A 26,046-nucleotide genomic window follows, 5' to 3' on the forward strand; every position below is an offset into this window, starting at 1 on the left:
GAGTTCCTGTCAAAAACCACACATAATTGCCATAGAAATTTACCCCAGAAAATCAAAATATTGGAGTTAGACCCCATTGCTAGCAGAACAACAGGCTAGCCTATCAGGCCAGGCTAAATATTTTTACATCGGGATCGTAATGACGAGAGAGTGACAAATCGATAATCGGGTTTGATGCCGCTTTTGTTTGTGTGTCTCGAACAAGCAAAAACATACGTTGAATGTCGCCATTGAGCAGCACTGGGAAAAATAAATATATGCATGGCTTGAGCAAGATCTCAAACAGAAGGACCCGCACAATGGGGCCTTTACTCGTAGGTCGCCAGACTTTATTCCGTAACAATGATTCGGTGTTAAGAATTTTTGTTCATATGTTTCAAAGCCGTGTTTGCAGTAGCTTCTTTGTTGAAGCATAACCTTTGATAGTCGATGTAATCCTGAGTGGAAAAATTGGAAACCTCATAAATATATGAGTCATTGTCATCAGTGATGTAGGATACAATTAGAGTAACATCACACGCAACCAGGGATATATTCTTATATTGATTTTAATAGAAATAGGTTTATATATTTCTCATGGTGTGATATTTCACAATCAGGTAAGAATCTTCTCTGAAACGGTATCTTTCACATCTAAAAATACTATTTTCCTTTCATATAAGCTCTATAGTAATACATTGTTTATTTCATGTTTATTGTTTACAAAATAAATACAGTAAACATGTATCAAGCAATGAAAATGTATTAAGCTAAAGTGCACACTCTTTAGAAATTTGCAAGCTGTTTGAAATGAGCTAAGGTCTGATGGCTGCAAACTGCATGTTAGAAATAAACTTTAAAGAGTTTTAGAAGATAGTTTTATGCAAATTAAATTATCTAAATTGCTTCTTGGGGCAATCCCAATGCGAAAACGTCTCCTTTGTACCTTATGCCAGTTTTGTCTTACAAATAATGCAGACTTGCTAGATTTAATCGCAAGCTTTTCACATATCTCAGCCAAGCCCCAAAACTAATAAGCTAGCTTCTTTTTAAGTTATATCATCATATATAATTGCCAAGTCTCACAATTTCAGCAGGTAGACATTTGGTTGCATGGACAAAGGCATTTTTTGTGACAAGTTACTAAATATTTGATAGAGCTGTCACTTAAAAAGGTTTATGATCTCCCGGTAAGCTGTTTCTCTCGAAACAGGTAATTATTTGAATGAATGTTTTATAAGACTTGTCTCATGCTCACCTGTCTCCAGGGTAAAGGGTCATTGAGTTCACCGCCCCCCCCCCCCCCCCCAGAAGAAGACTTTTTCAATAGTCAGTATCATTGTCATTTAGTATACATGTACATGGGATAATAGCACTGAACTGAAACAGGTCTTGAATATTATTTCGCAAATTTTATTTTGTCCACTATGAGATAGATCTTATTAGTGGTAGTTTAACTGATTGAAAGGTTGTTCTAGTTTGCTTGTAGGAAATATGTTTTACATTGATTCAGTCAAAGTGATATTTTTATTTATTAGTTAATATGCAATGTAAGTTGTTTTTTAAGGTTTTGTCTTTTTTGCGTCCTGTGGTTTGGTTTTAGATCGAATAATGTTTCTCAAATTAAAAAACAAACTTTTGTACCATTACAGTGAGTTGAATCAATTATGATCGATTCTATATTTTTCAAAGATTTGTTTGCCTTCAAATTGATTTTGTATAGTGTAAGGTCAAACACACCAAGATCCAGGTTAGAATTGGTCTTTACAACACATGCTTGTCATAATAGGTCAACAGGATCTGGGGCGGTCGGGTAGCCTAGTGGTTAAAGCGTTCGCTTGTCATGCCAAAGACCCGGGTTCGATTCCCGACATGGGTACATTGTGTGAAGCCCATTTCTGGTGTCCCCCGCCGAGATATTGCTTGAATATTGCTAAAAGCGGCGTAAAACCAAACTCACTCACTCACTCATCAGGATCAGGTGGGTCTGGCTAACTGACTTGGTTGATGCAAGTCATCACATCCCATTTGCGTAGATCAAGGCTTATGATGTCAGTCATGATTGTCTGGTTCAGACTTGATTATTTACCCCTATCATATGACTGGAATATCGCTGAGAGCAGTGTTAAACAAACCAACCAAACAAACAAATTAAAGAGACAATGAAAGCTCCAATATTGCCATTTGTTTGCGGACTGATCACCCAGGAGAGATCTGTTTTCTCGGTCACTGCTTGCTTTAAAACCCACCAACAAATGAATGATTTACACTGAACATACATTGAAATATACACTATGACTGAGGCTAAGCTTTTGCGTTTCACGACAATGGCTGCTCTCTTTGGTTACATGTCCACAATACGAAACAATGCAATTCCCTATTATTCCATAGTAATATTCATCCACGGTTCCCATGGACAATAGTTCCACAGTTGGAATTTATAAATTTGTAATTTTAAGTTCACCATGGGAGGCCTTCTGTTTAGTGTAACACCTGCTGGCATGACACAGAGTTTAAAACACGTAATCTGATTTTGCCATGGCAACAAAAAGATGTGGCAGTTGGTTGGGGAATGTCTAGATTGATCAATGGCTGGCATTATGGTTTCCATACAAGTAAAAAAGGGCGATCATATTCAGGTTTTAGCTATGGAAACACGTGTCTTGATCCAGATGGGTTTTGTTGTGTAATTGTTGAATGAATATACTGAATTCTTCATAGACTCTGGTTTCTATGCAGTGTGCTATACAATTATATGAATAATCCTGCATTAGTATGAAAGGCAGACATTACTGCATTCATTAGATGCATGAGTGAGTCACCAGATATGCAATGGGAAGTGTTGTATTTCAATTCAAACACTAGTATTTCATAGTTCAATGATATCCTCCATTAGTATGGTAAATACTACTTTCCTGATCACTGAAATTGTTAAGTTTGAAGTCCGGGTGCTGATTCATTGGGTGATTGGACGAAACATCTGGCCAGTTCATTTAGAATGTTGATAGGAAACCCATATATGATTACCAAGTCTAATGAAACTTTAGTTATTTTTTGTAAACGATAATAATAAGCTAATATAGTGTAGGAACAAAAGTGTTTTCAGGCATACAGTACATTTGACTTCCTACTTTCTTGACTGAGTGGAAATGTATAATAGTTCAAGTATTGAAGGACCTGTAAAATGGCATCTAGTTACTCCTAAAAACATCGCCGCCTCCGTGGTCTAGTGATAGAGCATCCGCCCGGAGAGCGGAAGGTCCGGGGTTCGATCCCCGGCCGCGTCATACCAAAAGACGTTAAAAGATGGTACTTGTTGTTATCCTGTCTGGCGTTCGACATTAAGGGGCTAAAACAAGGACTGGTCGGCTCGGAGTCAGTATACTGTGTCTGAGTGGGGTATTCATGTTAAACTGCGGCATGGTATCTCAGTGAGCTAGCACTATAAATCGGCATCAGTCCCGACTAGTACAAGCAGCCACACACACACACACACGTGCATGCACGTCGCTATATAAGTGCAATAATTTCGGACGCGACGTTAAACCAAATTTCACCTCACCTCACCTAAAAACATCATTAAAAGGAGTGATGACAAAGATTAGGTGGTTCTCAGTTTAATCGCCTGATGCATGTTTTCACAGTGTTTTTATTGGTCGTAACAACAAGGCATGCTTGCACTGGCATTGTCAGCCATTCAGAATTTGCCAAGACTGATGTGTCTGTTTTCAAAGCCACCACTCAATAATTCATTCTTTCGTGAAGTGGAAGTAGACCAATGGGTGTGAAGACTGGCAGTGTCGGCTGGGTGGTCACCCCAGCACATGGATGTGGTCATGCACCCTGCCTTGAAAAAAACCCAGGAATAGACTAATTGTTTCTCCAGCACGCCAGATTCAACCTCCAACCGTCCAATTACATGAGCTGAATAATTCATTGCCCGTTGATGAGTCATTTCCCAAGGTCAAGGCTGGTGTAAGCAGGGATTCCTGACCAACGATTCAATCCCTTCCTGTTGGAGAGTCGAAGCATTCAATTAATCCCCCTGATGTATTCTCCTGATGAATATACTGGCCCAATATCTGGCTTTCACACTGGGAACATTTGCGTATTAATAGTTTTTGTCATGCTTCATATGCCCTGTGTGTTTACCGAGGATGCTGGGATACATCTACTAATTGTTGATTGGGACATTGGATTGATTAATGGCCGTTTCTGTCGTTGCTGTTGCACCCAGCCTATGCATTGATTTCAAGAGAGATTTATGCAAGAAGTGTTTTCAGTCGGTAATGAGACCTTTTTACGTCATTGAAATTTTACATGAGAATATTTGTATATCTTTTTACATGAAACATGCAAGAATACAGAGATGTCATAAACTCCAAAGAAATCTTTGAATCATGCACTGTATTGAATTTGAAATTTCATGGTTGACATATTTACCGATCTGGAATTGTATGGAATCGTCTTAAATCAGCGTCATTTATGGTTGGGGAATATATGTATTTAATAAGGATAAGAACTTTTAGAATTGGTTATGAATATGTAGTGAGTGAGTGAGTTGGATTTAATGCCGCTTTTAACAGTATTTCAGTTATATCGCGGCGTGTCAGCTTAATGTGGGAAGAAAGCCTGAAGTGATGCAGGTCTCAAACGTTTACCACTTTGGTGAAACCCACGAGCACGGGTATGGTGCTGACAAACCTAGAAACATAATCGGGGCGAACCGGAATTCGAACCCACAATTATAGGTTTCTGGCGTGCCCAGTGGACGCAACTCTGCACAGCGAATCGCGGCGCCTTAGACAACTGGGCCACCCGTGCCCCCTATTAATGTGTAAATATGTTCATAATAACAAGGCAATTACAATCAATTTGAATTAAAACTGTTTGTTGTACTTGTCGAGAATTTATTGCTCTGTGCGACCCGGCTATGGATTTGATGTAGGTCATTTGAAATTATATCCATTAACTGCCGGATATACAAAGACAATCGTATGTATCAGTGATATTTATTGGATCCAATGTAGTAGAACAAGCTGTTATTAAAGGTGTATTGTGTATAAGGATAACACACGGATAACAACCAGATACAAGGAATATAACAGGCAAATATACCCAGCTTTTGTAAGTCGATATGGATAAGCTATGTGTACAAAACTATTTGCCTAGAGACTAAATGTGCTCTCATATTACCTATATTACCATAGCAATATTAATATTTAATAGACATTTTCCGAAATGATAGATTTAAAATTTTCAGCTCATATTGTCGATGGGAAAGGTTATGAATAAGAATTGGATTTTGTCCAAAATGAAATCGGCTCTGAGAGGTAATTTGTGTAAAATGGTGTTTCACGTCACGTTCGAATTTGTTTCACACTATGCTGCAGTTACATTAGACTGACTCTTAATGGATCGGTTCTTGTTTTATCTCTTTAATGCAAGATAGGGTAAAAACAAGTACTGCCTTTTAGTATCATTTAGTGTGACACATGCGGGCGAAGAATAATTTGACCTCAGTATCTGTTTGAGGAAGTTTTGTTGGACATACAGTGATCGCTCGCTATTGCGCTCTTCGATAAAGCGCTACTTCGGTTATTACGCGCGGTAACGCATGGCTCCCAAAATTTATGTACACTTTTAATACTGAGAGTTTTACACAGACATGATTGTATTGTTGTTCGTTGTTTATTTGCACATAACGCTTCTCATTGCATAATCAACGGTTTATCGCTGAATGGAGTTCTAATAATCTGTTTGAAAATATCCGCGGCAAGTCCCGGAAATACGATTGTTCAACTAGTTAACTTTTCACACTATACATCCTTTGATCTTAGAAGCGCATGCATGCAATAAAAGAGAACCACAAGTGAAGTTTATATTCTTAATTAGTGGGCAATCCAATTTAAGGCTAAACTGTCACACAAATGTAGTTGCTGTCACAACACGGCGGTCATTCATTTCGTAATCGCGCTTTCGTAACATCGCCTGTTTTTTCCCCGTAGTTATAACAAGCGATTTCATTGGATTAAAATTTGTTTCTAATGACGCTTTCTTGCCGAAATCTGCTACAAGTTTCGTGATTGGTCAATTTTGAGCACGTGACCTCAGGCAGCCAATCAAGCTTTGATACAAAGCTCGTGTTTGATAAATTTCAGAAGTTAGCGAAAGATTTTTTGTTAAATCGTGTTATTCTGAACGTTTTAAGCAGGAAATCACGATATATATTAAAAATATGGAACTTCGCGAATGTATCGTGCTAGGTTACGAGCTGTGACAAAGATTTTTCATGCATATATTTTTGCATTAAACGTTGTGTCCGAGCCGAGAATTCAAGGCGACGAAAGCCGAGATGTCATTTGACTTACATTACACGCGATCGCACAAAACGATGGAAATAATAACTTAGATGTAAGTTTGATTACTTTTAGATATATTTTTGTTGATTTTATTTATCACTTTGTATAATATATTTAAAGATTTGCTTAAAATAGTCTATATTTTGCTCTTTGACATGTTCGATGCGGACCCGTTGTCGAAATGTGTGTCCGAGAATTTTATTTTCAATAACATCGCGGGAAATAGTGAATAATTTTTTAATTTATTGATAAAAAATGATAAATTAGAATGGAATACGTATTTCAGACATTGTGAAATATGACAGATTTAATAAATGAATGATATTACAGGTAGATCTAGGTCCATAAAAATATATACTATTTTGACGTGACGTGAGATAAACACATAGGCCTATTGATGATTTGAGATTTGCCGAGCGCGCTCCCCCGCCTCGGCTTCGGTTAAACGGCTCATCGTCTATAACGCCCACCAATTATTTGGACCCCATTGGTAGCGCAATAGCGAGCGATCACTGTATACAAGTATGTTTTTTAATATTTTCGTAAACTTTTCTGTAACTGTAACTGATCATAATGTGAGTATTTAAATTAAATTAAATTATATATTAAATGAATTGTTTGATAGGCATTACTTAGAACATGACGGATGACAAGGTAGACACAATTTTATGGATAACAACTTCTTTAATACTGTTATCCATAAAAATGTGTCTACCTATATTGAATGAAGTTGTTCTAAAATGGTGTTTCAGTGAACAAAATAATTATCAGTTGTTTTGTATGTCAATGCGCTTGGCAATGCGTGAGTTGTCCACTTATATGTGACAGACTGGTTGGTTGGGATGGTATGGAATGGCGTTTTTTGTGGTTCTCGTTTGTGAAGGTCCACCAGAATTGTGTAGAACGTTTCTGACATTTCATGCAGGGTCAAGGCTAATGTCATTTCTTTATGGAATGGTCTCTGATTCATTCGTGGTTCTTAGGTAAAGAAGGAAGAATCTTAAATGAGCTTTAATGAACAGCGTTACCTGGCGTCATCACTGATTTTCAGGGATTCATTCAGATAATTTCACCATTTTTGTTGACAGAAAATCAGGGGCTGATTATTCTCTGGTGTTGATGTGTTGTTTTTTTACTTATGTCTTGTAAATATACATTCATACTTTAGAAAACGTTAATTGTCAGTTTTACGAGAGGTGGTAATCCAGGTTAGACTAGATTCCAGCAACCTTTGCTTGAGGTGTGAAACCTGGGCTACTGAAGTGATTGGTGGTCAGGCTCGGGGTCTTGCTTGATAGCATGGGGATTTTCTATGTGTTAATGACTGGATTGTCTGGTCCAGACTCGATTATTTACAAGCTATCAGAATGTCGCTGGAATATAGCTGAGTTTGGCGTTATACAACGAACAAACAAACAAACAGTTCTCTACATGTGTGATTTCTCTGTTACAGAAGACAGAAAACTGTTCGTGGGTATGCTGAATAAGCAGCAGGTAGAAGAAGACGTACGTCAGTTGTTCCAGCCCTTCGGGACGATAGAGGAGTGCACCATTTTGAGAGACCAAAACGGAAATAGTAAAGGTGAGTTCCTGAACCTTCTCAGTGTTGAATAATCAACTATGGATGGCTCTCTAGACTGGAGGGCTGTCAGTCCCTGTGAACAAAAATACTGCATACCATTTGAGTTGTCCACAATGTCTGAGAGGAGACTCCATGGTGTATTTGTCTAATGCCCCCATTTCACTACGACCACGAATATCCCAAATCACCCGAATATGACATTTTTCATGTTCGTAGATAAATCTCAATCATTTCTTGAAGTTCTTAAATGAATCTTATTTGATTCCAAACACTTGTACAGTTCGCAGGAGTTCGTCAAATCGGCGAGAAAATCTTTGTTTGTCAAAAACTTTCGTGGAAGGGTCCCCAAATTGCAATTTCGTGGGCGTATCGTAATCCATTTGTAATTAATTGACGTCATACAATCCCCACACAATACGACTGGGACATGTCACTTGAGTCAAGGGCATGGTGACCGAGAACTATCAGACAATGCTGCAGACATATTCAACTAACATAGTCTATGGAGTCTTTAACTACATTATAAAATTCCGTTTCAGATTCTTAATTCATATGTTCTAAAGCTGATTTGTTTATAATAGAATGCTAGCCATGCCCATTTTTATCATTCCGACTGCAGTTAAATAAATTAAATGCAGATATCCAAAGTGAACAAATTGTTGCCAAAGCAAGTAAAATTAACCGTGCACAACAAATTCTCATTTTGACGGACCTAATCTGTACATCCATAGAACCGTGAAGATCCGGGGTAGAATAGGTCTTCAGCAACCCATGCTTGCCGTAAAAGGCGACTATGCTTGTCGTAAGAGGCGACTAACGGGATCGGATGGTCAGTCTCGCTGACTTGGTTGAAGCATGTCATCGATCCCAATTGCTTGGAACGATGCTCATGACATCACTCACTGGATTGTCTGGTCCAGACTTGATTATTTACAGACCGCCGCCATATAGCTGGAATATTGCTAAGTGCGGCGTTAAACAACAAACCAAACCAAACCAAAATACTATACATCCATATAGGTACTGTTAAGTAAAGGCCTGGCTTTGTGATGGTCCAGATCATCCATGTCACTACATGTGGGAACCATTAAGTAAGATGGGCTTCCTGATAAGGCGCAGGGGGGGCACGGGTGGCCCAGTCGTCTAAGGCGCCGCGATTCACTGTGCAGAGTTGCGGCCCTTGGGCACGCCAGAAACCTATGATTGTGGGTTCGAATCCCGGTTAGCCCCGATTATGTTTCTAGGTTTGTCAGCACCATACCCGTGCTCAAGGGTTTCACTGAAGTGGTAAACGTCTGATACCTGCATCACTTCGGGCTTTCTTCCCACATTAAGCTGACACGCCGCGGACTGGAACTGGAATACTGTTAAAAGCGGCGTTAAACCAAACTCACTCACTACATGTGGTAACCATTAAGTTGTTGAGATTGGCTTCCTGATAAAACAAAAGTACATGACATGTCATAATTAGGCCTGAAGGCAGGACATGTTCATCACTAATGTTGGACCGACCCAGCAGCGATTCCATTTGGAGGAGTAGTCATGATCATTGTGAGTCTGCCATTACAAAAGTCAGAATGTTTGTGTGGTGGATGACTATCAAGGCTGGCACAATTGGCAAAAAGATGTGTCACATTACAAGGAAATAGCTCCGTATTGTTACATCTATTATGCCGACTCGACACCATCGGTCGATTGTGTGATGGATCCTTGAATAATTAAAGCAAATGGCAGTCGGCCATGACAGACCATTTTCCATGTTGTCACTGCTGTCCCCGGGGATCTGTATGTTTTTTACATCTTTTGCTTTTTTATAAACTGATAATGACGTATTAATACTTATTTCAATGTTATTTTAATGCAGTGCTTTGAAACAATGTTCTTAAAATATTCTGTTGTCCTCACATTCCATCTTGTCAAACGGTTCCCAGAAGACAGTGCTGTGGGACATTGTTCCAGTGTTATTTGGGTGAGGAAAACTCAAATTGGAATATTAAAATTATGGGGTCAAACTTATTTTTTGTTCTGTGAAATTGTGTATTCATCTAGATTGTTAGCTGGATAAAAGCAAAATTATTGAGATACAGTATTACTCTTTATTTTTGTATTGGATTTTTCACTAATGTTCGCAAAATGTATTCCTTTTCCATGAGGAAATCTGTATTTCCGTATCATTGTATATCATCAAACATTTTTGGCATAGATATGAATTTCATATTTGTTCTAAGCTTAATAGACATAAACCTAAAAAAAATAATTCATATTTTGACCCAAACATTTCCTAATTAACTGCTGCTCTATTAACATAATATTTATGTCGCTGAAAGCACACTATATAACAAGACCACCCCTGTGGCCTAGAGGGTAGAGTGCCTGCGTTCTCGTCACAATGTAAGTGCAATAATCTTACGTTACACCCCATTTCACCCCCCTCCCCTGACAACATATTATATTTAACATATTATAGCATTTATATTTCGCTTTCCTTTTTTTTTATCAAACTTACAATTTTTTTCTTACACAAAACTCATCCATCTGTAAACAATTGTCAAAATATGAAATGCAAATATTAACTCAAAATGGTTTTTGACAGTAAAAATGTATTCAGACACCTAGCAACTGTTGCACATCTTCCAACTAGCATTGTAACAGATGTGGAAATTTTGTTTTTATTTGGGATCAAGGCACTGTAGATGGGAAACAAAGAGGTTTAGCCCATCATAAAGTACTATGTTAAATTAATCATTAACAGTATGGCTCGTACACTGTTGTATGTCCACAACATCTGTTGTGATATGAATTACTTGTTTATTCCGATAACAATGATAGCGACTTTGTCTGCTCGTGACCACCAGACCATGTCAACTGGGGCATTAGACAGGAGCCATTTGGAGCCATATAGATGCATTGTATACCATTTTATGACTTATCAAATAAATGGCTCTTGATCTGATGGCTCGGTTTTAATTAAATGTGAATTAAGTGTGCGGTTTCAAATTGAAATTCATGAAAGGGGGATATGTTTCAGGGTTTAGTTGCATTGAGTCTGGGTCAGTTCCATTGTGTGAGAAGTTCTGGTTGTCTGTGATGACGGGATTTAATCGCTTCAGTGTTATGATGGTAAATAATGATCGAATGTGCCACAAAGTTGACATGGTATTGTATGGTGCTCAGTAATGTACATGAATTGTTAATTCATCATTACCATCTATGATGTAAGAGCAGCCTATCTTCCCGCTGAGAGATAGGTATGTAATATGTGGATTGTGCATTTTCTGTGATACCGATCATTTGCAGAAATACCAAACATTTACAGAGATACAAATCATTTACAGAGATACCAATCATTTACAGAAATACCAACCATTTACAGAAATACCAATCATTTACAGAAATACCAACCATTTACATAAATACCAACCATTTTCAGATATACCAACCTTTTACATAAATACCGATCATTTACAGAGAACCATTTACAGAGATACCGATCATTTACAGAAATACTGATCATTTACAGAAATACCAGTCATTTACAGAGATACCAACCATTTACAGAGATACCAATCATTTACAGAAATACCAACCATTTACAGAGATGACGATCATTTACAGAAATACCAATCATTTACAGAAATACCAATCATTTACATAAATACCAGTCATTTACAGAGATACCAACCATTTACAGAGATACCAATCATTTACAGAAATACCAATCATTTACAGAAATACCAATCATTTACAGAGATACAAATCATTTACAGAGATACCAATCATTTACAGAAATACCAACCATTTACATAAATACCAACCATTTTCAGATATACCAACCTTTTACATAAATACCGATCATTTACAGAGAACCATTTACAGAGATACCGATCATTTACAGAAATACTGATCATTTACAGAAATACCAGTCATTTACAGAGATACCAACCATTTACAGAGATACCAATCATTTACAGAAATACCAACCATTTACAGAGATGACGATCATTTACAGAAATACCAATCATTTACAGAAATACCAATCATTTACAGAAATACCAGTCATTTACAGAGATACCAACCATTTACAGAGATACCAATCATTTACAGAAATACCAATCATTTACAGAAATACCAATCATTTACAGAGATACCGATCATTTACAGAAATACCAGTCATTTACAGAAATACCAATCATTTACAGAAATACCAACCATTTACAGAGATACCAATCATTTACAGAGCTACCAGTCATTAACAGAGATACCAGTCATTATCAAAGTGGTGGAAACATGGTATTGTGAACCATATTTCACCAATACAATCAAGTGAAATATATTCCAAATTTTGTCCCCAACGATTTGCAAGTAATTTCCTGTACTTTGACCTGACTACAGGCATTGTCACATATAGCTGGAATATTGCTGAGTGCAGTGTTAAACAACAAACAAACAAACTATTCAAAATAAGTTAAGGAACACCCAATGACAGATTAGCTATGGGAATATGAAAGAATGGGGAATTCTTTAACTTCTTTTGTGTAGTATACTTTCTGGGGTTGTCTTCCTTAAGTGTATTGAAAGCATTTCCTGCATTGTATTCTCTTTGGCTGCATTTCAAGTGACACGGGGAGCTCACAATAATACATTATGGGGACATTAATATACAGCTGCTTGAAAAACATTCTTGGCTTCACGTTGCATTCTTTTCTGTGACGGAACCTTTATGCTCTGTCACTCGTGCTGCCTATTTCGTTGTTCTGTTGCTGGCATCGTGTTGTATAACACAATTGTGGAATCGGCAACAAAATCAAAGCTTGTGTCTCACTCATTAAAATCAGCATCATTAACAGATTTGGGGATACGAAAAAATAAATATATGTATGGTAACATCCTAAAAAATACACAAATTTTTTTTCCGTAATAAGCAATGAATATGAAGAGAATCTGTAAAATAAAACGCATGCATGATGCATTCTTCTGTGAACCTTTTTCCTCTCTATTCATGATGCATGGCACTTCCTAATATAATTCTTCTTGTATCTGTCGTCCCTTGTAAAGAACAGGTTCCCCTCTCCACCAAACAGACACAAGCTCAACACAAATCCTTTTTTCCCAAGTCATCTGCATAGAAATTGAGCTTGGTAAGAAGGAGAGCGCCATTGTATATATTTACTGTTATTTCCATTCATTGCTTTTGACATTGCCTGACTGTAACCTGGGAGAAGATGAGAACTCAATGTTGATTGAGCCTAATCTTACTGTTGACCTGCTTGATCTGGGCAGTCCCTTGGCTTTGCCGTGCTGAGGCTTGTCAGTTGGTGATTTTGGGAAGAAAATTGGATTATCAATGTCAGGGCGACAGTACTGTATTGGAAGCCATATTGGATCTAGGACAGCAAATCAATTTGTTTTCGTGGCCTGGTCTGCCGGCATATTTGAGCAGTTGATGGCAAAATTTGGTCGATGATCAGGAAGAACTCTCTAGAATGAGGAGACCTATTGCTTTATGGTCTCATTACCATGGAAACGGTTAATCCTATAAAACCCGGAATATTAAGCGTGTGCATTACCAAGTAAATTTTTGTGAAAGTCTGATACTGAGAGTTATTTGTTTTAAAAATGAAACTGAAACAAAAAGACTTTCATTTATTATCGGTTAGATAATTATTGATTTTGAGGGAATGAAATACAGTTTGGTTTATAATTCAGTTGATGCCACCGATGTAATTGCCTTGTTCTTAACCAGGAGTTTTATCATTAATTATGCATTGCAAAATGAGGCTGCGCACCACAGAATGGGTTATTTCAGTAAAGACTTTGGTTTTCAACAGTGTCGTAATTTGAAACGTGGTTGGTCGGTGTAAGCTCTACTGATATAGATGAAAGCTTGGGGTACAGAGTTCACTGGGTCGAGGTGAACTTTCTCTCGCACTCCCAGCAAATCTTTGATGTATAATTAACAGTCTCACCAACAGAACATACACCAAGTTGCACGATTGAAACGCCAACAAATCCTAGGTTAATTTGATTTGAACTTTTAGTTTTCAAAACTGCAGATGTGCACTTAATGATTGTGAAATGTTGAAATGATCCAGGAATTAAAGCTAGTTGTTTCCAAGTTTTTGATAGGCATTTAGAAGTTGGAAGAACATGAAGACATGACACTAGTTGTAACGACATTTCAGAGCCTCTACTTGCCCCTTCATCAGATGAGTGAGTGAATGAGTTGGGTTTTACGCCGCTTTTAACATTCCAGTTATATCACTGCGTGTCAGCTTAATGTGGGAAGAAAGTCTGAAGTGATGCAGGTCTCAGACGTTTACCACTTCGGTGAAACCCACGAGCACGGGTATGGTGCTGACAAACCTAGAAACATATTCGGGGCGAACCGGGATTCAAACCCACAATCATAGGTTTCTGGCGTGCCCAGGGGACGCAACTCTGCACAGCGAATCGCGGCGCCTTAGACAACTGGGCCACCCCCGTGCCCCCTCATCAGATAAATACTGAGTTCGTGTATTGAGTTAATATATAGACATGAGGATGTTTTCATAGTTGTTTCAACAGATACATTTTCAATCGTTTCCTAAGTGCTTGGTCTCATTGAAATATACTTGAGAAAATCACTCATGTCATAAGTCTATTTTCACCCATGACTTTATACTCACAGTAAAAGCCCTCTTTCAAGTGAGGCAAGATTATGTTTTGAATGCTCCTTCCAAACTTTCTATCGATGGATTTAATGACTTCATTTTCTTGAAAATATATACATCTGAATTGTGGTCATTTGCTTTGAATTGCTTTTGATTGCTCACTTTTTTTAAACACCTGGTGTTATCACTATTTGATAGTGATTCAAAATTACATCCCTTGATATCCTGGTAGAATCGGTACAATGAACTCTGTTTTATTAGACATTTCATATAATCGTGGACAAGTTTTTGTCACTTTTTTTTCTGGGGTTGTGGCTGGGGGTATTGTCTGTAATCATATATAACCGCAAATGAGAAAGATGGTATGTTTGTTAAGAATAATGTCACACAAGAATTTAGCATGAAAACTGTGATGTTCAATGTCTGTTATGGTACCTTATCTTCAAGGTATATATAGTTACTCTTTGAAACAGTTTCTCTGTGTTTTACATGTCTCGGAGAATCGCCTACTTTTAGAAATTGTCTCTTGTATTGAAGAGTATCGATTTGTGCCGAGACACACATCAATTTGTACCAGTTAACCTGATTAATTCCCAACTGAGGCAACACACTGCGACCAATCAATTCCTCTAACACACTGTGCTTGTTTTAGGCATGGTGCCGGACAACACGTTTTTCATCCCGTTTAAACGCGACGACTATATTCCTGTCTGTTGTTTTTGACAATTAGGTCAGGGAAAGCTTCACTATTTTGTCCGATTATTTGGTATATGTCTTGGTAGATGAGAAGGTGGATTTGACAGACATTCAGAAAATGGGACATTTACACCAATGTGTTGTATCACAATTTGTATTAGCGGGATGAAAAAGATGGAATGAGAAAAGACAGAAATATCAAATATGATTTCACCGTTTTTATCAAATGATGACAGATATTATTCTTTCACTTGTCGATAGGCTGATATTTGATAATTTACTCAATCTTATGAAATAATGAAATATTTTTGAATCTGTAAATTGCGTGGAAATTATAAACACCATACTTATATTTATGAAACTAAACTGAGAAATTATAAAAAAGTACTTTTTACTGCGATGAAAGCATGTTGAGATGTCGGTATGACCTTTCAGTGAAGAGGGCTGCCTTTCAATATTTATTGATACTTAAATGTCAGAAATAATAGCAAGAATAAGGGATTTGTAAGTGAGACATTATTCTGACAACGGAGATCATATCAAATCCACATTACTTTCCAAATTCTATTTTTAACTTGGCAAACAAAGAAGTCGGGCTTCGCCCCTTCTCATCCACTAATTTGAAAGCTGGGTGATGGTATTGATTATTTTTACCGTTGATGCTAATTACCTGTGCGAATCAACAGGCCCTGTTCTCTGTGGAAAAATGTATTCGTTGAAGTATTTTCAAACGCCATGCGATGATTCAGTATGCATCACACTCATTAGCATAATTCCCTGACACGCTCAGATCCCGCTGCGAGAGTTGCAAGAATGGTAGGTTTTCTGCCGTTGCGTCTTTCTTACTCCTATTTGTCTTCAAATATCATCTGTAGTTGAGTTTAATTAATTTGTTGTTTTGAAAAATGGTGTGTTGTTGCTGATGGGAAGATTTTATGGAGCTTCAAGTGCGATGGTCTTTGTTCAATGGCCACGTGAGCACTTGGTTGTGATGGAATATGTTCAGTCAGATTTTAGGGAGTTAAAAATTGAAAATTTCGACTAATGTGTGTTTGAATATTGTATGTTTCCTATGTGATGTGGATATGATTATTATTAGGATTTAGAGTTTGTTTTTTTAGAAACTCATTCCTTGCAGACATTGTTATCACTGTTTTGCCAATGTGTAAATCTTTGAAGGTTTGATTACAGTATAGTCAAATGTCCAGCCTTGTTTTGTGTAGTGTTTGGTTATAGCGTGTTCTCTTAGTTGATTTTGTACATACGAGCAGATCACACACCAGTGTATCAATTACGAATATATCACAAACAGGTATATCTCATACTATTGTATGACTCACTAATATATCATATGCAGAATGTGTTCATGACTTAAGTTCATGAGTAAGTGCTGCCTCATCATTTACACATGATGAATCCATGATTCAGTCAAAGTACCTGCAATGCACTTCTTTAGTTGAAACACACCATGCCAGAATTACAAATCTTTAAACAGACTTTTATTGTGCATATCCTAAATTTCAGATTTTTAAAGCTGGTAGTTGGAATGTGTTTCAGGTATGATGTGATCGTTAAATGTGAAGGAGATCATAGACATATATATCTTCAGACCAATATCAGTAACATAGGGTGAATTGTGGATTGGAACCACCGTCAGTGGATCCTGGCGCAGCTGTGGGACACAACTCTGTATAGTGAATTGTTTTTCCCCATCCACCTTGTAGCTTTGCTGATAATTATTGTCGTTTTACTGAGAATAATTTGCTCAAGTATGATTTATGATTTATTTTTGTTCTTTTTCTTCCAGGTTGTGCATTTGTGAAATTCGCGTCCCACTCTGAAGCTCAGACAGCTATCAACGCCTTACACGGGAGTCAGACAATGCCAGTAAGATAGCCTTAAACTGATTTAGCCAATGGGCATTAAGATCATTCTTTTACATTTATTTTTGAGAAATACATTCATAGGTTCAGATTTTTCTTTAGAACATATGACCTTTAAACAGTTTCTACTGTTTTAATATTTTTTTTTCTAAAAATGTTGTCCTCAAATGTCTTTAGAAAGTCCATACCTAGGTTCAGTTGTGCATATGAATTTTAAGAAATTGTCACTCTTTCAAAGAATCTTTTTTTTTAAATTTTCCTTCAAAAATACCTTCAAAACGTTTATACATGTATCTGGATTCTGTCAATTCAAACAAATGTAAGTTTAATGAAAGGTATGACTTTTGATATTTAGGAACTTGTTTCAACATGTGGTTGAAATATATCACCCATATACTTTAATATGTTGAGGAGTATTAGACTTTCACATGAGAAGAGGAACTTTAAACATCTTATGTTTCATTGGCACATGTTTTGTCTTTTGAGTTAATATTGTCATCCTGAAATGTATACGCAATTCCTGGATTCCTCACATGGGTACAATGCGTGAAGCCCATTTCTGGTGTCCCCCGCCTTGATATTGCTGCAATATTGCTAAAAGCGGCGTAAAACCAAACTCTCTCATTCCAATTCCTGAAAAGGCAAAAACTTGTAATTGTATTATTATTATTATTATTATTATTATTATTTTAACATCCCAAAATATCAGTGATTTACAGGTGAGATATTAAGCCGTGCCACTTCTGCTGTATTTACAGGGTGCTTCCTCAAGCCTGGTTGTTAAATTCGCTGACACGGAGAAGGAGCGTCAACTTCGCCGCATGCAGCAAATGGCGGGACCACTTGGGTTGTTGTCCCCATTTGCTCTATCACAGATCGGGGCTTACGGAGCCTACGCACAGGTGTCGCGCGAGTCATCGCCCGTCGCTGATCACATGACAGTATATTGCCAACGACCGGTATACAATTTTATTACATTGTTATGATCTGAACTGAATGACTTGAGTTTGAAACATTAAACAGTTGTCACTTTGAAAATATTATCAGATTCAGCAGTACATTAGCTTTGGCCCAGTAGTTCAGTTGTGCAGTAGATTCTAAACCGGCAGTTATGAGTAATAGACCCCTAGGTAAAGGGAGGTAATCCTGCTACTTTGTATAACCAACAATAAAGAGATGAATAAGTGAATTTAATGGCAATAATTATGTTACTAAAAATATTTCATAAAGTGTGTGATATCACAATAGTGACAGTGGATTGTCTGGTCCTAACTCGATTATTCACATACCACATTCACCATAGCTGAATAATGCTGAATGCACAATCCAAGAACAAACAGTTTTCTGATATAGAGTTATCTCCCTTGCAGCAAGCATCTTCACTGGCCTCTCAGCAGTTGATGCAGCAACAGGCTGCCATCATGGCTGCTGCCGCTGCCCAGGGAACTTACCTGACCAGCCCGGTCAACGTTCTGGCCACTCAGATGCAACAGATTGGGGGCCTGGCGACCCCCAATGGCATTGCCACTGCGGCCATTACTCCCACCACTGCCACACTAGCTAATGGTGAGATTGGTAAATGTTTGTTTTCTGTTTTGATATCATTTCAGCAATAGAATCTTTTGTCTGTTTAAGAATTTGGGGTTTTTTTTAATGAAAATGACTAAAAGTTCATAATTGAATGTTGAATTGTAAATTTTGTTTTTCTATGTTTAAAGATGACCTTTCACAATTAAATTAAAGCTGATATTTGTACATTTGTGTAAATTTATTTGATGTCCCCCCCCCAGGCTCTGCCACTCCAGCGCTGAACGGCGGTCCCCCCAGCGTGCTGTCTCCCACTGCTATGGCAAGCTTCCCGGTGCCTCAGACAAACGGACAAGGGCCAGAGGTTTACACGAACGGCATTGCACACTACCCAGGTATATAGCAAAAGGATTGAATTTAAGATACTGACAATTGCCTACAGGTCATATCACAGACTGCCCCCAGCCTACTGAACACAACCTGGCTCGACTTGCACAAAGTGGTACAACAATCGTAACTCCCATACTTTAACATAGACTTTCAATAGCTGTGGCGCTGAGATCGCTTTGGGCAAGTGGGCCCTGCTCCATAGGGGCAGCCCCATCAGAAGTCTGCGATCTGTTGATAAGAAGCTTCTCTCTGTTCCAAATGTCAGCCTCAAGTCCTTTGGACAAAGACATTTTTCATAACTGTGCTCATTTCCTGTGGAGTGAGTGAATACTTTTTTATGCCGTTTTTAGCAATATTCCAGCAATATCACGGCGGGGGACACCAGAAATGGGCTTCTGACATTGTACCCATGTCAGGAATCGAACCCGGCCTTTGGTATGACGAGAGAACGCTTTAACCACTAGGCTACCCGACAGCCCCCCTTTCCTGTGGAACCCTCTTTTATTTTCAAGCCCAAATTCAAGACATATCTTTTAAACAAGTAATCCTAAACTCATGCTTGCTCTTCACTACAAAAAGTATCCCCAACAATATCGCTGGCTGTTTTTATTCAGGATATTTTATATGGCAGGGGGGAGGGGTTATTTTTTTAATAAAAGTAATCTGTTCCTGATCGCGCTCAAAGAAAAATATGATTAGTCCTTATAATAAGGTGGGCAGGGTCTGGCACTGAATGATGTCACTGTCATCTTGTTGCCTACATCTATTTGGGGTAATGCTTAAATAAGCAGTCAGTGCAGTTATTGTTGATTTATTGATTGATAAGAATCTACATTTGTTTGTGTTAATGTTAAAATAAGGAGTATTTTAAGATATTATTCATTTATTCATTTAATCATTTATAAGAATTGATATCAATATTTTGTTGCATTTATGGAGATGTAAATGTTAAAAAGGGTCTGGACTCAGTGTCCATTGCTGGTGTTCCCTGCCGTGATATTGCTGTAATATTGCTAAAACTGGCGTAAAACCATACTCACTCACTCACTCACTCACTCCCAGGTTCGACATGGGTACAATGTGCGAAGCCCAGTTCTGGTGTCCCCGCCGTGATATTGCTGGAATATTGCTAAAAGCGGTGCAAAACCATACTCACTCACTACCTCCATAAATGTAAAAAATAATGAATTCAATTCTAAAGCATTTGTTTTAATTTGTTTCTTAAAAGAGGCATATCTTACAGCAGCGGCTGCTCAAGCTATGACCAACGGCGACCCCCTCCAACAGTACGCCACCATACAACCCTACGCGGGAATCGGTAAGAGTACGTTGAGTTACTTGATAGTATGTGTGTGTGAAGTAGCACAGTAGCAACTTGTCAAGTAGCTTAGTAGCAGTTTCATCCCTTTTGGATTAGCTAGTATTGTGTGGTTTCACTGCGAATGTATCAACTCAGATCACAGTTGGTAGGCGCCGCAAGCGTAGCGTTCGCCCAGCAGACTGCAGCCAAAACAAGTGGTACAAATCTGAACCATATCCAATTATAGGTGCGCATGCATAATCTCCTTATTAGACCCGTGAAGATTCCGGGGTAGAATAGGTCTTCAGCAACCCATGCTTGCCGTAAAAGGCGACTATCCTTGTTGTAAAAGGCGACTAACAGGGTCAGGCTCACTGACTTGGTTGATGCATGTCATCCATCCCAATTGCGTGGATCGATGCTCATGATATTAATCACTGGATTGTCTGGTCCAGACTCGATTATTTACAGACCGCCGTCATATAGCTGGAATATTGCTGAGTGCGGCGTTTTTCGACAAATAAAACAAACATCACAAGGTTCACAATTTCTTTTCATTCGATACCGAGCATCAGTGCATCCTGTTAGTGTTGTCCAATCGCAGCCTGCGAAGTTTGGCCACTGCCTATCATCTCATTAAGTTTGACATGAGCCCAGCCTAAAAGAAAACGTAGAGCCATTATCTGACTTAGAGTTATCTCCCTTCCAACTGGCAGCCATCTTGTGAGTTTGAGTGAAATTCATGAAAAAAATAGCAGTGTGACAATGTGACTTAACCCCGGGCCTCCTAAATAATGACTGACCCTGCCCCTTTAATAGTAGTGTTTTATTGTGTTGTCTGCTGGAGTTGGAAATCAATTTACACTTGAAATAATTTGGTGAGACTTTTGTTTTGAGAAGAGGTAAGATGGTTGATGTTAAACTAATTATATTTGTGTGTGTTAGTGAACTAGTTTGCAGTGGTTTGAAGGTTTCCTTTTCTTTCACACAATTCCATGATACTGCACCAGCAATAGATAGATTCATGGCTTTGCAGGGATAACTCTATCTCTGTTTGTTGTCTTTGAACTTATTTTAAATATCTAATTTATCAAAACATTAAGAAACCCATGAAGATCCACGGTAGAATGGGTCCTCAGCAACCAATGCTTGCCATAAAAGACGACTGTGCTTGTCGTTAGAGGCAACTAACGGGATTGGGTGGTCAGGCTCGCTGACTTAGTTGATTGTATCCCAATTGCGTGGATCGATGCTCATGATATCAATCACTGGATTGTATGGTCCAGACTTGACTATTTTCAGACCGCTGACATTTTGCTGGAATATTGCTGAGTACGGCATTAATCGACAAACAAACAAACTGAAACATTAAGTAGATAACATCTTTTTCAAAAGATGAGTTTTTGATAAAGTCATTGTTTACAGAATTAGAAGAGTTATATGAAATTATTTGATTTTAAATTTGAGATTGTGTTCATAATTTACAATCTGACACATTCATTCGCTTTGTGAAAGTGTGTCACCTGTTTGGGTAGCCTGGCTAAATCCCTGCTGCAATGTAGAACTAGGTTTGTGCAATGTGTACCATGACCCACACCTCTCCCTTCTCTCCGACAGCTGCGTACCCCGCGGTGTACGGACAGTTCCAGCAGGCACTCACCCAGCAGGCGGCCACCCTCATACCCACAGCTCAAAAAGAAGGTAAATATTTAAAAAGATTAACAAAAAGACCGTTTGTATTGTAAACGTTGAGCTGGGCATTACTCTTATGATTTAGAAACATAGCTACAATATGTGACAGTTTTGTTTTATAATAATATTTGATATGTGTGGTGTTGTTTAAGAATAATCATGAATATTTATTCTTGCAAACAAACTTCTAAAAATTCATCAACATACACTTTTTTAAAGAACAATAGTTTTTTTATGTTAAATTGTGTAATATTATAGTTGCAATTTAAATTTTAAATTTAGTTTTAAATATATATTCGTTAAAGGTCATTGAACGACTGTTTTATATAAATGGATTTGCTTAAAATTCAGATATTTAATTTGTTGCCCAGTGTTTACATTTGAAGTTGACTGAAACATGTACCCCGGATATGACAAGAGCGGGTCAGCTCACATTCATGTTGCTAGATTTCTCCCCCATCAATACAGGGCCAGAAGGCTGCAATCTCTTCATCTATCACCTGCCTCAGGAATTTGGAGATGCTGAACTGGCCCAGATGTTCATGCCCTTCGGGAACGTCATCAGCGCCAAAGTTTACGTGGACAGAGCAACAAACCAGAGTAAATGCTTTGGTAAGTTGACATGCTCTTTTAAGCTATTGTTAAATAATGTTATTCACGCCCCGTGAAGACGCCGGGGTAGAATAGGTCTTCAGCAATCCATACTTGCCATAAAAGGTGACTATGCTTGTCGGTAAAGGCGACTAACGCTATTGGGTGGTCAGGCTCGCTAACTTGGTTGATGCATGTCATTGATCCCAATTGTGTGGATTGATGCTCATGATATCAATCACAGGATTGTCTGGTCCAGACTCGATTATTTACAGACCGCCGTCATATAGCTGGAATATTGCTGAGTGCGGCATTAAACAACAAACCAATCATGTTATTCACCTATGTAAAATATCGATTTTGAGTCCATGATAAATTAAATCTGATCATGATAACATTTTTGGTCGTCAGGACGGGTTATCCGAAAATTGCAAAATCAGAGTGGAAGATAACACGTATAATATCAAACCAGAACCGAATTTGGCATTGTTAAAACAAAACAAAAGACTTTTTTATGTTGCCTAATATGGTTTATGGTGCCTCGATATCATGATATTTCTAACATACATTGATGGGTTTTTTTCTTCTGTAGGATTTGTTAGTTTTGACAACCCTAGCAGTGCTCAAGCTGCTATCCAGGCTATGAACGGATTCCAGATCGGGATGAAGCGCCTGAAAGTTCAACTGAAGAGACCAAAGGATGCTAACCGACCATACTAATATAGAGTGCTAAATGTAAGTATTCAAGAATATACTTTTTTTGTATCTTCTTTTTCCTTTGCTTACATTGCAAGTTGTCAAGGCAACAAATGAACCTTGTGAAAGAACCTTGCTTTGAGGTCTGTAGAAATGCAATTTAGGAACGCCAGTTTTCTGCCCATTTATTCACTGGGAATATTGAGTAGATATTCTTCTAAGATGTCGTCTCTTATGAACTTGCTAAAAAATGTCATATTTCTTGCACTGGGAAAGCTATAATGCAATGGATGATATAAACGAATGTTTGTTTCCAAGATGTAGACGAGATAGATCACCACATTTCAATTCTAAATTTACCCCACTCCCAAATTCCACCCCACGTTTCCCATAATGCATCTACATCGTTTTCTTTACACCCTTACCATAGACGCCTGAGCTACTCTCACGTAGCCAAGAGTATCGTTGCTATAGCAACGTCACCCCTGACAACATGGTTACTCGTAAGTTGCGTCAAATGGGTGGAGTTCTATGTTGTTGGATGGTGGTTTTTGCAATAATCGTTAAATCAATGGGTTTATTTCTTGTACCCATATCGTGTGCTTCTGCTATTTCTATCTATTTATAACATGTATTCCATAACAAGTCATGCTCGTGTTATCAAAGTGTTTTTCTCGAGTTTTGGTTTGTGATATATATATATATATATATATGAAAGACCTTTTTGTCTCCAAACACAGAATTGTTGGAGTTACTTCCCTTTGTGAATGGCTAAACGTTTGGGTACGGTTGGAAAAAAATTGACAAATATTGTTGTCCTCGGTCTGCAGCAGCAGCGATGTTTGTGAAATTTGACTAAGGGGTTATTCTTTTCTACATATGGCTCTACTATTTTGTAAGTTTAGAGTTCTTTTATGTTGTAATATGTAACATCGTGTGATGCTGATGTTGTATTAATAAGCCAACCTGCACCTAGGCAGCGACTTGGGTCGATCAGGCCACAGCTTCGTGATCCGATTGTGTATTTTGTATTTACTTGTCCTAACGATTTTTCTCACTGACAATGAAAGTGGACTTGTGTGGGAAAAGATTTGAAATTGCTACAGATAGATTTATATCATATTTGATTTAATCAGAATTTGCCAAGTAACATTATTATTGTTAATCATACACTAAATGCTTTGGGAGTTATTTGGACTTCATGATCAAAATTTATTTTCTTGTGGAAGTATGTGTTATTTTGGACCTACTTATGAAGAATTTTCACAATTTAGCATTTCAAAATATATTTCAGCACCTTGTTTCATCATATCGACTTTTACTTTTTTCGTGAACAATACCTCCTTGGAAACTGACCCATGTATTTACCAATATATAATTTTACAAAATATTCAGCACCCAATGTTAATTTATTCATGTCAAGGATTAACTCAACTTTTAACACACTTAGCATGTGCCCAAGTAAATATTTAGCAAATGGAAACTCTCATGGTTACAATCTCTTTTTTCAAATGTTTCCAACACGTCAGAAAATCAATAAGAAAAAAAAATGACTTAGGGTTGATTGTTCTCTTCAAATCAAATATGATAATCTGTCACTTGTTCCATCAAAATAATTGGAAGGACATTTTTTTAAATACCAAACGAAGGCCCTAGAATCACTGAGATAAGCCTGATCGCCTGTTCCAGTGTAGCTTAAATATTAGAGCTACGAATGTTGTCCGTATCTGGTGGTGGGTTGCCTGATCCCAATTGCAACTAAGGGGAGGTAACTGTCTTCAACTTGGAGTCTTGTTAGCAGCAACCAGGGCTAATTCCTAGGTCATGTCAGTTCATATTAACATCATGCTTTTCTATGGAGATTATATTGTGTATTCCTGTGATGTTTTGACTATTTTTCACATTTTGGCCGTTTATTTTGGTTGATTCCACTGTGTTTCTCAACACCTAGTGATGAAAACAGCATGTCATCACCTTTAACATTTCTAACTTCGTAAAATGGCCATTTTGGGGTGACTCGTTTCTGTGCCAACTTACCCTTGAGATCATAACACTTGTCATAGCATACAATCACTAGTTTCCATAGCTGTGGTTGCCACATCCCTCATCCATTCATTGTTGAGTGTTGGTTTTTCCATGGGTCTGTCGATATGCATTGTAGTTTTTACAGGACCTACATCTCCGCTTGGCTACAAGTCATACAACATGTAAACACCTTAATCCCTTACCTCCAAATATATGTGTACTTTACTTCATTGAAGGTGAACCCTGAATAAGGATTCCATATCAAAAACAAAAACTTGTAAGGGTTTTGTGTGGGCCGCCATCTTGTTTTCCAAAACATGTACCAGATTTGTTGTCGATTTGGAACCCTTTTGACAAGTCCGTTTTTAAAGAAGTAAATCATACATATTTGTAGGTGCACCTTTCTGACAAGATTATTCGTATCCCCCAGTAGTGAAATATAGAAAAACTTATATTAAATGATGAACAGATGAGGGATACGGGAACTGTAGCTATGGTTCTGTTGCTTGTGGGGAGGACTATCTATGAAATTGTAAAGAAGACATTCTTTTCATGTTATCCTTGGAGAAGCTTTCTGTCAACATCCTCTTGCAATTCTTCAATTTTATACAGTGTAACTTGTTCATTTATCATGAAAATGGTCACATGTTTACCAAAAAAATTACACCATACT

At 37.9% G+C, this 26,046-nt stretch overlaps 1 protein-coding gene across 14 annotated transcripts in view; it reads left to right on the top strand.

Annotated features, from left to right (window-relative positions):
* LOC124140753 (CUGBP Elav-like family member 3-A) overlaps window positions 1–26,046 on the top strand; it is a 272,175-nt gene that overhangs the window by 241,413 nt on the left and 4,716 nt on the right. The window contains exons 5-14 of one of the 14 annotated variants that reach the window (XM_046508472.2): window positions 7,795–7,923; window positions 17,077–17,156; window positions 17,902–18,111; window positions 18,523–18,727; window positions 18,943–19,074; window positions 20,298–20,393; window positions 21,987–22,070; window positions 22,509–22,673; window positions 23,245–23,387; window positions 23,779–26,017. In XM_046508472.2, coding sequence (XP_046364428.1) covers window positions 7,795–7,923; window positions 17,077–17,156; window positions 17,902–18,111; window positions 18,523–18,727; window positions 18,943–19,074; window positions 20,298–20,393; window positions 21,987–22,070; window positions 22,509–22,673; window positions 23,245–23,372 — 1,229 coding nt within the window. In that variant the 3' untranslated portion in view covers window positions 23,373–23,387; window positions 23,779–26,017. Of the gene's footprint in view, window positions 1–7,794; window positions 7,924–17,076; window positions 17,157–17,901; window positions 18,112–18,522; window positions 18,728–18,942; window positions 19,075–20,297; window positions 20,394–21,986; window positions 22,071–22,508; window positions 22,674–23,244; window positions 23,388–23,778; window positions 26,018–26,046 lie in introns of those variants that run through there. The other 13 variants (XM_046508480.2, XM_046508471.2, XM_046508482.2 and 10 more) reach the window with 13 other exon arrangements.

The sequence above is a fragment of the Haliotis rufescens genome, unplaced genomic scaffold (genome assembly GCF_023055435.1).
Source record: "Haliotis rufescens isolate VD_foot unplaced genomic scaffold, xgHalRufe1.0.p SCAF_60, whole genome shotgun sequence".
In the NCBI taxonomy this organism is placed as follows: domain Eukaryota; kingdom Metazoa; phylum Mollusca; class Gastropoda; order Lepetellida; family Haliotidae; genus Haliotis; species Haliotis rufescens.